General features: G+C 59.8%; 2 protein-coding genes across 2 annotated transcripts; both read left to right on the top strand.

The window, feature by feature from the left end:
• Nucleotides 1-2,112: 2,112 nt before the first annotated feature.
• PLICBS_001707 (uncharacterized protein) lies at nucleotides 2,113-4,761 on the top strand (the record flags this gene model as incomplete). Its single annotated transcript, XM_018317201.2, has 1 exon — nucleotides 2,113-4,761. The coding sequence occupies one exon, from the start codon at nucleotides 2,113-2,115 to the stop codon at nucleotides 4,759-4,761; it is 2,649 nt and encodes an 882-aa protein (XP_018182726.2).
• A 4,199-nt stretch (nucleotides 4,762-8,960) lies between these two features.
• Nucleotides 8,961-10,067, top strand: PLICBS_001706 (uncharacterized protein; the record flags this gene model as incomplete). Its single annotated transcript, XM_018317202.1, has 1 exon — nucleotides 8,961-10,067. One exon carries the CDS (start codon nucleotides 8,961-8,963, stop codon nucleotides 10,065-10,067), a length of 1,107 nt encoding a protein of 368 aa, XP_018182727.1.
• Nucleotides 10,068-13,693: the final 3,626 nt, after the last annotated feature.

Genomic DNA, 13,693 nt, shown 5'->3' with positions numbered 1-13,693 from the left:
CGGGACGCGAGCCGTAGCGTGCGTCTGACCCTGAACTATATGAAGGTACGACATTGCTGTGCTGTTGGCTTTCGACGCGCCCGGCTGGCACACGCCCGTGCCTTTCTGCAGCTCCTCCGCGTGCACGGGTGACCGAGCTGATGCAATCAAGTTCACAAACCCCCAACTCCGCAGCCCGGCTCCGTCCCTGAGGTGCGCCCCGGCAGTTACTGCGTGGCCTTGCAGTTTCATCGGTAGACACCAGGCCTGATCGATGGGAGGCCCCGGCTTCGCTGCGTCTCGAATTTGGGTCCGACACACTATCACGCCTTCCTGGCATCGTCATATGTCAGACCCGGCACAATGGCTCCGTGGCGCTTCCCCGGCTGGGCGGCCATGGCAGAGTCTGCAGCGAGAGCCATTGGCTGGCTGTTTTCGCTGATGACTATTGTCGTGCTCGCCTTTGTCGCGCAGCGCTGGCCAAATCTGGTTGGGGCTGTGGCACCAGGACTCCTAGGTGTGAGTTGATGGATTCGCCCCCCATGCGCGCCCCGTTGGTGTTTGACGATCGCGAGTGCCAATGCCAGCGAGACACCACATGGATATGACCCTCAATGAGGATTTGCGTGCTAATGCCTTGTAATTAGTCCGCAATAGCTCTCCTTAGTGACAGTTGGCAGGCAGTCGCCCTTGCCGAACCGCAGCTCGGCTTTCCCTCGATGTCGCCTGCGCGGTGCATGGTGCACGACATGTTCTCGCTCGGCGTTTCGCTCGGTGGTGTGGTCATGGTGATGCTTGCAAGTGTCAACGTGCCCGACAACGACGATACGCTACAAGGGGCGTCTTCCACTGGCAGCGGTGTGGCTGATCAGCGATTCACGCAGCACCGCATGCTCCGTGCTTCCATGTGGCTGTTGACGGTCGTCGTGTATGCCTCTTTCTCGCCTGAAACTGATCGGACAGAGCGGAACTGGAGCTGATCGCGGTTTAGGATATTGCGATTAGCCTTTGGCGCGTGGGCTTGTGTTGAGTTCGTCATGGACTTTCGACGGTCACGCGCCAGACTGCTGCGACGACGCGACTCTTGAACATGCCGTCTCGTCCGTCAGGACATACCAGACGGCACATGGACCAGCTCCCGGCTATGGCCGGCTAGCTACATGGAATATGCAACGATGTCGTAATCCACGGCCGCGGATGCAGGTACAAAGGCATGAGGCTGGCCTCGACGACCGCGCCAGGCAGCGCACGTGCTGCCCCCAGCCTCTCGCAGCTACAGCACTGGCAACCTTGCATCCTCGCATTAATAATGCACACTATGCCGGTACTTTGCTGCCGTCTTGCATGTCTCGGCGAAAAGCAGCGAAGTGCCGACCTTGCCGGCGCCGAAACGGCAACGATGGAGGGCCTCGAACACGACGCCTCGAGATGGTGTTGCGCCAGGTCCAGTCGAAGGTTCCGCAGCAAAGACAAATCGTCTGCGCATCGACTATAGCGCTACGCTGGACTATGCGCCTCATACATACCTATGGGTTAAAGCTACACTTCATGTTGCCAGTCTAAGGCAGGGGGGCTGCGGCGTCGCCGGCCCCAAGGACCTTCCTTTTGAGGCGTGCAGCGGTGACTGCGGTGGTGAACTCTGGAGTCTGCACCACCCGGCGAGGAGGCGCCTCTAAACTCCGATAAAGATATGACAATAACTTCGGATCAGACGGCCTACCAAAAATTGTAGTGGTAAATTAAGACTTGGTTGACTTTGCAGACCAGTCACTCAAGCTTCTGAATGAGTCTTAGATATCCCGATTTAGAGCCAAACGCAATCAAGGGGTCGCAAAGGTTTCACGCCGCCTAGGCCACACTGTTCGACCGAGTCTGTCCATGTCGCAGAGATCCAACTCAGTGCTTGGTCAAAGCTCACAACTTGACCATTTGCTACTCGTGTATAAGATCGTCGCGTCCCAGGCGTCTACAACAACACGATGCACTCATTGAAAATGCCTCCGTAAATCGCGTCGCGTAGTTACTCGCGCTGCCTTGACATCAATCCCCGCGGCTCGATTGACAAGCGTGATCCTACCTTTCTATCCTATCCGAACACAACCGCCTCTGTTGTAGGGTCGGGCGACTCGAGCCATGGGCGCTTCCAAAGCCCAAGGCGTCTTTAGACGCTCCGGGACTGCTGGTTCCGAGAGCACCCTCGCCCCCGTCAAGACGTACAACACGATCAACTCATCAGTGACCGACTCCCTCGGCAAAACCAAGGACTGTGATGAAGGCGAAAAGTCTGGGTCCGACAGCATCACCACCGTCTCGCCCCTCTCTGAGGAAGAGCTTCGCGCCGCCCTCCGTGCTCTCATCGCGGAGCATGAGCTAGATCAGAACTTCTGTCACGACACCCTTAACCGCGCCAGGGTTTACCTTGCCAGCCCCCCACCGGATGAAGCCTCGTCTGGAGGCAAGGACGTCGAATCCGGGCAGTCCATCCTCGACGACTTCAAGGTCCAGGAGGAGCTCGCCCGCAACAACTCTGCATACCCAGAGGTCCGCGCCGTTGTCGACCCGACCGACGACCCGACGCTGCCTGTGGGGACGTTCCGCGTCTTCATCCTTGGTACTTTCTTTTCCGTCTTTGGCACGTCACTGCATCAATTCTTTTCACTGCGCCTGCCTGCCATTCATATCAGCACGTATGTCGTGCAGCTCCTCACCCTGCCCATGGGCCTCTTCCTCGCACGTTTCCTCCCCAAGCGAGTATGGACGCTCCGTCTTCCCGGCACGGCCAACTCGTGCAGCTTCAGCCTCAACCCCGGACCATTCAACCAAAAGGAGCATCTTCTCATCGCAATGATGGCCAATGTCGCCTTTGCCGGCCATCACAACGGTGCCTATGTCATCTCCATTGTCCAGGTCCTGAAGTTGCCGATGTTCTACAACGAAAAGATCCTCGCCAACAGCATCCCCTGGCAGACCATGACCGTGCTTGCCACGCAACTTCTCGGCTATGGCTGCGCTGGCGTAGCCCGCCGCTTCCTCGTCTATCCACCGGCCATGATCTGGCCCAGAGCGCTGTCAAACATTGCGTTGGCCAAGGCCCTCCACTCAGACAGAGGCGTCAAGTCGCTGCCGGCTGTCAACGGCTGGACCATGACCCGGTACCGCTTCTTCATCATCTGCTTCTGCGGCATGTTTCTGTGGTTCTGGATGCCCAACTACCTGTTCCAGGGCATTTCGCTCTTCAACTGGCCGACATGGATTTCGCCCGGCAGTGTCACGCTCGCCCTTATCATGGGCAGCACCTGCGGGCTCGGCATCAACCCGCTCTCTTCGCTGGACTGGAACGTGGCCACGCATCACGCCGACCCCATCGTGACGCCGTTCTTTGCGCTCTCGAACTATGCGACTGGCATGGCCATCTTTGGGTTCCTTGTCGCCCCTCTCATTTACTTCAAGAACTTCTGGAATACAGGTTATCTCCCCATCAATAGCAACAAGCCTTTCGACAACACCGGCGGCCGGTACAACATCAGCCGCATCATTGACACGGATCTCACCATCAACGAAGGGGAGTACTATCAGTATAGCGTGCCGTGGCTATCAGCGACCAAGGTCATCTACCTGGCCGTGTACTTTTGCCTCTATGCCTCCTTGCCAGTACACCTCGCGCTTTGGTTCCGCAAGGACATCGCCAAGGGGTTCAAGGGCTTCTTCACGCGCAAGAAGGACCGACAGCAGCAGTACGACGACGTCCACAACCGCCTTATGTCGGCTTACAAGGAATGCCCGCAGTGGTGGTATCTCGCGACGCTGGCTGTCTCCTTTACCTTTGCCGTTCTGTCCGCCCTCTTGTGGCCGACTGACATGCCCGTGTGGGGCATTGTTCTCGCCATCGCCTTCACCCTGGTTCTCCAGATTCCCCTTGGCATGCTCCTCGCCATCACAAACAAGGAGGTGTCGACGTCCATCCTGGCCATGGTCGTCGGTGGATACGTCCTCGAGGGTCGAACCATCCCCAACATGATCTTCAAGATGTATAGCTACATGTCTACCTCTCAGTCGCTGCACTTCCTCGGCGATCTGAAGCTGGCGCACTATGCCAAAATCCCGCCGCGTTGGGCTTTTGTCGGGCAGATGTACGCAACCATCTTGGCCTCGTTTGTCGCGCTTGGAGTGAACCACTGGCAGATGCGCAACATCGACGGCGTCTGCCGTGACGATCAAAAGGATCGCTTCTCTTGCCCCTCTACCCACTCATACTTCCTCACCACAGTGCTGTGGGGTGTTGTCGGCCCTCGACGCCTCTTCGGCCCCGAGGGACATTACAGGCCCATCACCTACTTCATCCCCATTGGAGTCGCCCTTCCCATCATCACTTTTTACTTCGCGAAGCGGTGGCCCATGTCCTTCTGGCGCTACTTTAACGCGCCGGTCTTCTTTGGTGGTGCGCTGGGTTGGGCGCCGTATAACTGGACCTACATCCACGGATCCTTCATCCTGGGCGTCGTCTTCAACTTCTTCATCAAGAGGCGCGCCCAGGACTGGTGGGGGCGATACGCGTACGTCATGTCAGGCTCGTTCCAGGCTGCCGTTGGCATCGGAGCGCTCGTCATGTACTTCTGCTTGCAAGCGTGGAACATCAACGTCCACTGGATCGGCAACTCAATTGCCAAGCAAGGCGTCGATTACGGCGGCTGGAGGGATGCAGCCGGACACAAGGTCAAGTGTGCGGCCTTCAAGCTTGCTCCGGGCACCAAGTTCTCCAATGGATTTGAGCACCTTCATTGAGATTGGACAACGGGGGCTTTCGAGTGTACTTTAGCGATGGGAATGAGCGTTTTCTTTTGCTCTTTTCTTTGGATCTCGTTTCATTGTAATTTTAACATTTTGTGTGGACGCGGGCATAGACTCTAGATGGGTTTTATAGAGGCGGCACATCGGTCTTTACCTACGGCGCTCCGAGAGGCGGGTAGAAGCCCACGGTTGCTGTACATGTAGCAAGAAGTTGCATTTCAGATGCATACGAATGTCACGAGAGCTTTCTGCACTTTTCGCAAGATCCTGATGCCCAATACGTAGCGTAAGAGGCTACCGACTGTGGAGACTTGGGTGGGCAGCTTGTCGTCCGTGTGCTGTTCGCGACCATGTAAGAGATAGCGGCCTGTCGACGGCACAGGGTCAGTCCGCCCAGATACAGATATGCCTGGCGATTGTGTTTGTGTGACGACGACTGACACGTGGACACAGGCAGAAAGTAACGTGTATCCGAGATGCCCGCCTTGGGCCGTACGAGGCCTGTCATGAGGACAAGCTTGGTAGAGCAGGAGCCGGGACGCTTTGCAATTCTTTCGGGCCTCGACAGCATCTCTGTCATACCGAGGTGGGCTTCTGCTTGCCACTGAGCGGCGACGATTCGGAAAATGTCGCTGCGATCATGCCACCGGTATCTAGGACCGCCCGCTGGGCAGCCTGAGAGTGGATCATGCATTGGCAATGCACTTGCTGACCGACAATCCACTTCGTGCTGAGTGGCAACGTTTCCACTCGTGTCTGGACTTACAAGAGGCACCAATGGCATTCAGTGTGCGTGGGCGCGTGACTTCGGGATGGCTGACATCCAGGCGACCATGGTTGAGCCAGGGAGGATGACGAGGACGCTTCCTTGTCCGTGCTGTGTTTGAAACAGGCAGCAGAACTGCTTGCATTCCCCCAGGCGCGTGTGGCAACCAGAAGGAGTCCTTTGGCACTCAACAGGATGCAATCCGCATGCACTAGAGTTTGGAACTGCCAATTCGATTGTGGACTGTAACCTCTGAAAGGAGAAGCGACCAGCAGATTCGAGAGACCCAACAGACACTACAGTAGCAGTCGCTTAGATTCTGCAGAGGATCGCATGGCCAGAGTGTTTCAACGCGGCTAACACAATGTCGCACGGAGAGCGAATGTGAAACTGTAGTGTCTGGCAAGCGCGCGCGTCTCGACAGGCCACATAGGCGGCCATGCCTCACGAATAGCTGATGGTGGTGCGAGAAAGCGGCCCATGAAGAGGGGTTTCACGAGCGGTAAAAGGCTGGCGGACTGCTGCTTCCATGGAAAGGCTGCAGTCGCACGGCTACCGAGGTGAGAAGCGATGTTGAGGTGAGTGGACGATGCACGCCGTGATGCAAGCTGTCAGGGTCCGAGGAGGCTCAAGTGGTGTTGATTGTTGAGGGGGGGTCGCGTTAACCCGCCCGGAGAGGGGGCCTCCAATTGACGGAGGGCCAACGAGACGGGACGGGAGGGAGCCACAAGGCTGGGCCCACAGAGTCCAAGGAATGATGGCGCTGACGGCGCCCGCTGGACGGGAGGGAACCCACTGAGGGAACCCACTGAGGGAGCCAACTCCCACTGAGGATGGCCACTGACCTCACTAGGCCAGGCTGATAGTGGGCGCAAAGGCGCAGTCTGCCCTGTGGCGCCCCTTCCTTCCTCGAATCCCTCGGAGCCACCGATCAACCTGGCCTGCTGCACCTTCCGCGCACAGCCTCACCGTCCCGCACGGCAGGAACGGCAACCCACACGGTACACCACGGGAGGCAGGAACGAGGGACGACAGACGCCACAGCCAGTGGTGGCTTGTCCTGGTGATTGCTTCAGTCCTACTTCGTCAAACGGCCCCCAATACAGTCCAATACGCACCATCGAAACCTCTCACGAGTTGGAAATCAATCGATGCCGAATGCCCTGTCCAGCATCTGCTTGCGCAATCCAGAGGCCGCCGTCTGACAAGCGGCTCCCGTTTTTGGCCCCGTGCCCTGGCTGTCCCTTCGCGGCGAGTTTGGGGGCCGCTCATTCGGGCTTGTGCGAGCGACCCCTGGCTTACGCTCTCGCTGGCGGTGTCGTCCTGGAACCGCGCAGGTCCTGAGGCTCGATCGCCAAGAGGCAACCGACGGCTGAAAGGGGTTGCGTGTTCGTCGTCGCGTCGTCGGTCGTCTCGACTCTCAACGCAAGCCCAGGCTTCGCATCCTCAGTCTAGGATGTCGGGACCCCAAACAACGGCGAAGTCCTGCGAGCTGGTTCTCATTCAGCAATTGCTGAAGCGGTGGCCACGAGCCAATGGGACACGTCCATGCTGGCAATTGCGTTGCCTGTCATTGAGCTCCCAGAGTCCCGTTGCGGCATGCAGCATCTGACGGACAGGAGACGCTCTCCGTCTCCACCAATGCATCACGATCGTCTCCCGTTCCGATTACTCCACAACCCGACGCGCTTGTCAAGCGCGCAAGAGCGGCAGCCTCGTCAATTGCCGCTTGTGTCTCGCGGGCAGGCTGGTTCGCATCAGTGACGTGCGTCGCGTCTGGGGAACCGGTGGAGAGGAGGCAGTGAAACGTCAAAGCCAATGCGACGTGTGGCTAAGAGCCCAGGACGCGATAATCTCACCATCGACCCCGGTCCTGTGGCGCAATCCCTTTGTTCCCATCGTCTGCGGCGGTGGCTTGTCCCTCTCCAGGCAGCACAGCCCCCAACGGCTGAAGAACGACAGACTGGTCCGGCAGAAGTGGCCCTTGCAGTCCGTCGTCATGCTGGACGAAACATCGGCACGGGACCACCCCAAGGAGCCAATGGCGCATCTGGCTGCGGCGACTGACGGCCTCGCAGGTGCAGGTGGGGATGCTCTGCTGCACGGCTGCAGGCCCCGTCGAAACCTGTCGCTCTGGTTTGTCGATGAGGACAAAGGACGTTCGCTGTGAGTCAGTGGGCGCTGAACGGCGGACCGCATGATTGCTCGCGGCGAGCAGGAACCGGAACTGCCAGCTTGCGGCGCGAACTGTGACCTGCCGGTCGCATTCGACGACGGCGCTGTTTGAACAGCCGCCGGGGACCTTCGCCGTCGACACTGGCGGGTGGGCGGCGTCGCGTCCATTCGACAATGTGCCACGGGGACGGAGTGCGCAGGCTGGGAAATTGGCCAACACCATCTTCCCACTCAGCTGCCGTACCCTCCCCTCGGGCTCCTGACGCCGTCCGTTCTATTCGCGGGAACGGGCTATTTTCATCCCAGCGTATTACTTCGTACGTCCGTCCCGGTTTCTTGGCCGCCAAACCCCAGGCCCAGGAGCGTCGCGCTTGTTTCGAAGCGTTGCGATGCCCCCGGCGACACTGGACGGGACACGATCCCTTGCCCACTGCCCACGATGCTCGAGCCGCTGCGCAGCACCCAGCAGTTCCTCGTCGACGGCCGTGTGGCCCTCCCCCGTCTGTCGCCGTTCGTCGCTCAGCCGCAGTGCCATTGGACTGCCCCAGTCAAGCCAGGCTCCACACGACCAGGGAGTCATCGGCGGACGGGTCCGTGGAGCAGCGAGGCAGCCCTGGCAGGCAGAACCGGGAGGGCCAGGACGAGCAGGGGTCGGAGAGGGTGGGGGAGTGTCTGCGCCGTGGGCTCTGCAGGACGGGAGGGAGCACCACCACTTCGTCCCACTGCCACTTACACACGCACACACACACACTTCTTTATAACATGCCCTCACGCCGACTCGTTTTCCAGGCAGCTACAAACACCACTCCATATTTTTCCACTTTTCGAAACAAGACAACCTCGAGGGACACAGTCGGCCCAGTCGATACCTCGGGAACAAGAACGAAGCCGGCTACAATTCGGATCGAGAGCAGCCCACGCGAACACCGCTTATATACTGCCCTCGGCCCACCTTGCTGCACCTCAGCTGCGGCCAGGGTCGCGTACAAAAACAGCCCTCGTCCCAACTTTTCGGTCGACCACTCTTCCCTCGCAACAACAACCAACCTTCAACTCCAAACAACACTGTCCTGCGCGCCGCAGGATATCTACGCCGTTACCAACACAGCCTGCCTACTGAGGCTACGTGACTCCAACAGCTTCGCGGGAACAAGTCGCCCAAGTCACCGGCGTCGACCACCGCGAGCTGCTTCTTCGCTGAGGCACATCGTCTCGGTCCCAACACTCATACGTTTTCTCCAACACCGTCACAATGTGCACCACGTACATCTACACCTACGTCCACCCGGACGGGCGTAGGGAGCAGGTCCGCCGCCCCGCGCTCTGCCCGGTGGCCCGCCACGGCCAGCCCTGCGTCGACAACGTCGTCCTCCAGCACCCGACCCAATACGTTCCCTCGTCATCACTGCCGTCGTACACCAGCTACTTCCCACCCACGCCACCGGCCTTTACCCCTCGGTCCGGTACGCCCAGCTACCGCTCTGGCGACGAGTCGGACCGATCATACCACAGCTCGTCGAGCAACAGGCGACGATCTGGTGTCTACATCAACGGCCAGCGCGTGCTCGATCTCAACCGCCGTGATCGGGACCGTCACCTACGCCGGGAGCGCATTGTTCTGGTGGACAACCCACCCACCCCTCGGACACCGCCCCAGGCGTTCAACTTTCCCAACACAGCTCCCTCATCCCCCAACGTCAACGCCTTCTCCCCTCACATTGTCGACGCCTCACCGCGCGACTCGTACACGCGCCGCCCGGTCATCGTCGATGAGCGCCCGCGCGTAGAGCGCCCATCGGTCCAGATCGAGGTGGTCGAGCCGCGGCCCCCTCGTCGCTCGAACACCCACATGCGCCACTCCTCGACGAGCTCGCGCGAGAGCGGACGACCCACATACCCAAGCGCAGAAGAGGAGGAGCTTCGCCAGCGGCGGCGTGAGCGTGAGGCGATTCGGCAGGAGCGGCGGTTGCGCGAGGCTCAGGAGAAGGAGCAGAAGGAGCGGGAGGCGCGCGAGAAGACGATCCGCGACCTGCGCATGAGGCAGCGGATCGCCGACGCCAACGCGGAGATTGCCAACAGGCCCGCGGTGCCAATGCCGCCGGCTCCGAAGCGAGCGTCGACTTTTGTGGCGGCCAAGGCCGCGAGAGAGGCGCAGGAGCGAGAGGCAGACTTGATTGACGCGGTGCGGCGGCTGGACCTGGAAGAGAAGAGGCGGGCGAAGCGGGTCGAGAGGGAGGAAGACGAGGAGCAGCGTGCCCGGCTGCGCGAGAGGATGGTGCCGCGGCGGCGGGCCACGGTTGGGCCGGGAAGTAGGCGTCACAGGGTCCTCTACGACGACGGCATCTACCGATGGGAGTAAATCTCAGCTCAGCGTTGATTTCTACTGTATTTTAGGGGGAAACACGGAACCCCAGCTGGGACGGCAGGCGAGCGATGATTTGGCGTTTTGATACCACGGGCAAGGGCAACGGGCAACGGGCTCGATCAGGACTCAGGATAGACAAACAGACAACCGGGTCACCGACTCGGATACAACAGTTCAGCATCCCAGCACGAAATCTGTAGAGTGACCAGATCGCTGCCATGAACACCATGACTTTTTCCTTGCCAGGCAGCATCCGCCACCGAGCGCCAGGTCGTTTGCAGTGGGCAGAAGAGCAGCAGCATCGGATGATTTCGCAATGCTACGTTCACGCCCATGTCTTCAGCAAGGTGTTCGCCATGCCATTGTGTCGACTTTGACATGGTGTCGGGAGTCTTTGGACGGACACCCTCCCTCATGGTGGTGGACTCCTCGAGTACGTACTTACATGCTGCACCCACGGACAGGGGTGACCAAGGTGGGCGCCTGGGGACTGGAGCTCGACGTGGAGAAGCGATGGCGTACACCAGGCGGTCCGGGCAGGCATTGTGTCTTCCTCTTCTTCTTCTCTCTTTCAGAGGCTCTTGTGGTTAAAGGAGGCTTTGTGCGGTGGTCTGGGTGGTGATTTGAAAGGCTTTGTTTGTGGCATTGTACGCCTTGTAAACGCTTGCAACATGAAACATGAGGTCCTCGGACGAACTACCAGACAATGCCCGCTTTCAATAGTCTTGACTCTTGGGGGAGAGAACACAGTGGAGTGCTGTTGGATCTCCTTCTTGTCCTTGTGTACTTCGTTCGACGTCCATACGGGGTGAAACAGGTTGGTTGGGGGGGGGGGGGGGGGGGGGGGGGGCAGCAGCAACGAGCAACACCACGGACACAGAATCCGGACTGGGGTGACTGGTTGACTGAGAGCGAGTGACGACAAGTCCCGCGCCGTTGAGTCACTGCGGCATCGGGATGCGGGTGTGCGGCGCATGTGAGGTGAGTGAGCGAGCGAGGGTGAGACAGCGGGAGTGTGCGTTGAGGTGGAGGGCTGGCTTGGCCTGGCTTGGCCAGGCTTGGCTGCGAGTTCTGCGAGTCTGCACCCCCCCTGGCGACTTCACTGCAACGCGTGATCACATTTATACGGTACTGCACGTTCCATGCTACTTTGTACCGGTCCGGGGTTTTGATGGGGTGGGCAGTGGTGAGCACAGCTTGCCTCTTCTCCTGGTGTGTAGAAATTTCTGCGCAACGACGAAAGCACTTTGTTCGCTGGCATGGACGCCGACATAGGTGACACGAGCGCACAAAGGCCCCGCCAGTTGTGCACCGAGAGAAAGAGGAGGGGCATGGAGGGGCAGACTGCCCGCTCCCATCCTCAGGATCCAGGACTTTGCAAGTGCCTGCATGGTCCTCGACGACCCCGCGGCTTATCGATAACACACCCCCCGGCCCATCCCAGCCAAACATCACTGCCTGGAAGGCGGGCGGCGGGGGTGCTCGCGGCGAATCCAGCTGTCCGTCCTGGCCTGGCGGCTGTCCACTCGATGCAGGCTCTCTCAGTTGCTGCCTTGGCCTAGCAAGGCCGCCGACACGAACCGGTTCGCGCAGAAACACAAAGTGGAAAAAGTGGCAGCTTTTCTTTTTCGGTCTGGTTTGGGTCCGCTTTCGCCTGATTCGGAACGGACTGCGAGTACGGGCCGCTGTTACTGGACCGAGGGGTGTTTTGCTAGTTATGTCCTCAACAGGGCTCGAACCTGACCCGCCCGCGTCATGCCCGGTTGCACGTCATTGCCAACACTCTCTCTCTTTCCCCCCGTTCTGCTGTAAGTCAGGCAGGCAGGCACCCAAGTAAGATCAGCTCGGAACGAAGCGGGACGGCCGTTTTCGCACATTCTTCGCATCTTCTCACCTCCGTTCTCGCGATCGATGCCTGGTGTTGAGGAACAAACGCCTGGCGGCACCCACCATCGGTGACTTCCATTCGTTCATGCATGAGTGAGCCTGCTCTCTTTCAGCGCGACAGGGTCCGTCGCCCTGCGCTGCGAAAGGCGATTCCACACGCCGTACGTGCAAGTTTGGGCTTGCCCCCCCCCTCCCCTCCGCCCGCGCGGCCACGGCCCGTCAGAGATGACAGATACGTGCGTGCGATGGCGCTGGTGGGTGTTTTCCCGCCTGCCCGCTCGTTCGTTCGTTGGCTTCAGGCTCGCGTTTGGTCCGCGGGCAGCAAATCGTCGTCGTCGTCGGCGACGTTTGGGATGTGTGACACACACACACGCACACACGGCTGCGGCGTCGGGCTTGCCATGGAAGCGGATGGCTGGCTTGGCTGGCCGGATGGCTGGCAGGGCGTCTCCAATGGCCGGAACAACCTGAAACGAGGCAGCCGGATGAAGCAACAGCGTCGAAGCAAGCAGCAGCCCGCAGCTGTGGCAGCAACAGCACGCGGCCCATCTCGTCTCCTGTGACCACCTCCATGCAGATGCTGCATGTAACCCTGCTTTGCTCTTCAACTCTGTAGCCACTGTTCTTGCCCATCTGTCTGCTCGCCCGCTTGTCTGTCAGCCCGCCTGTCCTGTTCTTTGGCATGGAGGAGAGATAATCATTTCCGTCTGCTGGTTTTCCGCCGAGACCTGGCCGGCTACCCTGCACACGCGCACATACACACTCACACACACTTACACCGACACCCATTGCCGATGCGATGCCCGGAACCACATCTTCGCAAGAGTCACCAGGCCTACCATTGCAGCTCCGACAAGCATGTCCGGGAGGGGAGTGGGGGTCCGGTGACGCACCCGCAGCGCGTCGTCCGATGTAGAGCCCTACCCCCCTGCCCGGTGTCTGCGCGCCGCGTGCCACGCCATTGGATGTGTTTCGGATGCTCCCGGCGCCGGCTCGCTCGCTTTCACCTGCAGGTGTAGCAACCAGATTTGTTCACTCCTCCAAGATGGCTTTGATCACATCTTGCGGTTTGTCTGCGGCAGGAGTATCCTCCCCTTGGATTGCTGGTAGTGGTGGTGGTGTCGTTCAACCACTGCAGTGCAGTCCATAAGCTTCCCGTATCGCGTCCGCACACGGACGCGCGAGGAACGCATTTCGCAGAGAAAGTTGATACACACATGCTCGCAGCGTAGAGGGACAGAGCCCAACTCGGCCGCCGCTGGCTGACTCGTCATGAGGATGTGGCACCCACGGGCAGTCACACGCAGCAGCTCTTCCTCCCACGCCGCTTCGTATCCCGTCGAGCGCGTTAGGTGTGCCTGTGCGTGACACGGTCTGGTCTTCGGAGCCATGGGATGCGCGACGGGCGGACTGATGGGCGGACTGTGACGGGGCAACCAACGGAGGGCATCGCCATCACCATCATCACGTAACTCCGACCTTTTGCAGAGTGTATGTGTTGTTGGTGGCTGGCCGTTGCTGCTGCTGCTGTTGCTGCTTCATTTGGGGGCCCTTTTTTCACCCTCCCCTTCGCCCTCTCATCCTCACTCTCAGTCTCTCACGCGCGCCCTTTCCCTCCTCCCTCGTGCCCTGTTGTTTCCTCACGACATGCCACAAGCCGCGACGAGCTCACCGCTATCGTCGCCGCCGCCGCCGCCGCCGCCGCCGCCGCCACCGTGGCGATAAGCCTTCCA

This window comes from Purpureocillium lilacinum, assembly GCF_023168085.1.
Source record: "Purpureocillium lilacinum CBS 284.36 DNA, scaffold_1, whole genome shotgun sequence".
In the NCBI taxonomy this organism is placed as follows: Eukaryota; Fungi; Ascomycota; class Sordariomycetes; order Hypocreales; family Ophiocordycipitaceae; genus Purpureocillium; species Purpureocillium lilacinum.
This window is presented reverse-complemented; position numbering and strand designations above follow the sequence as displayed.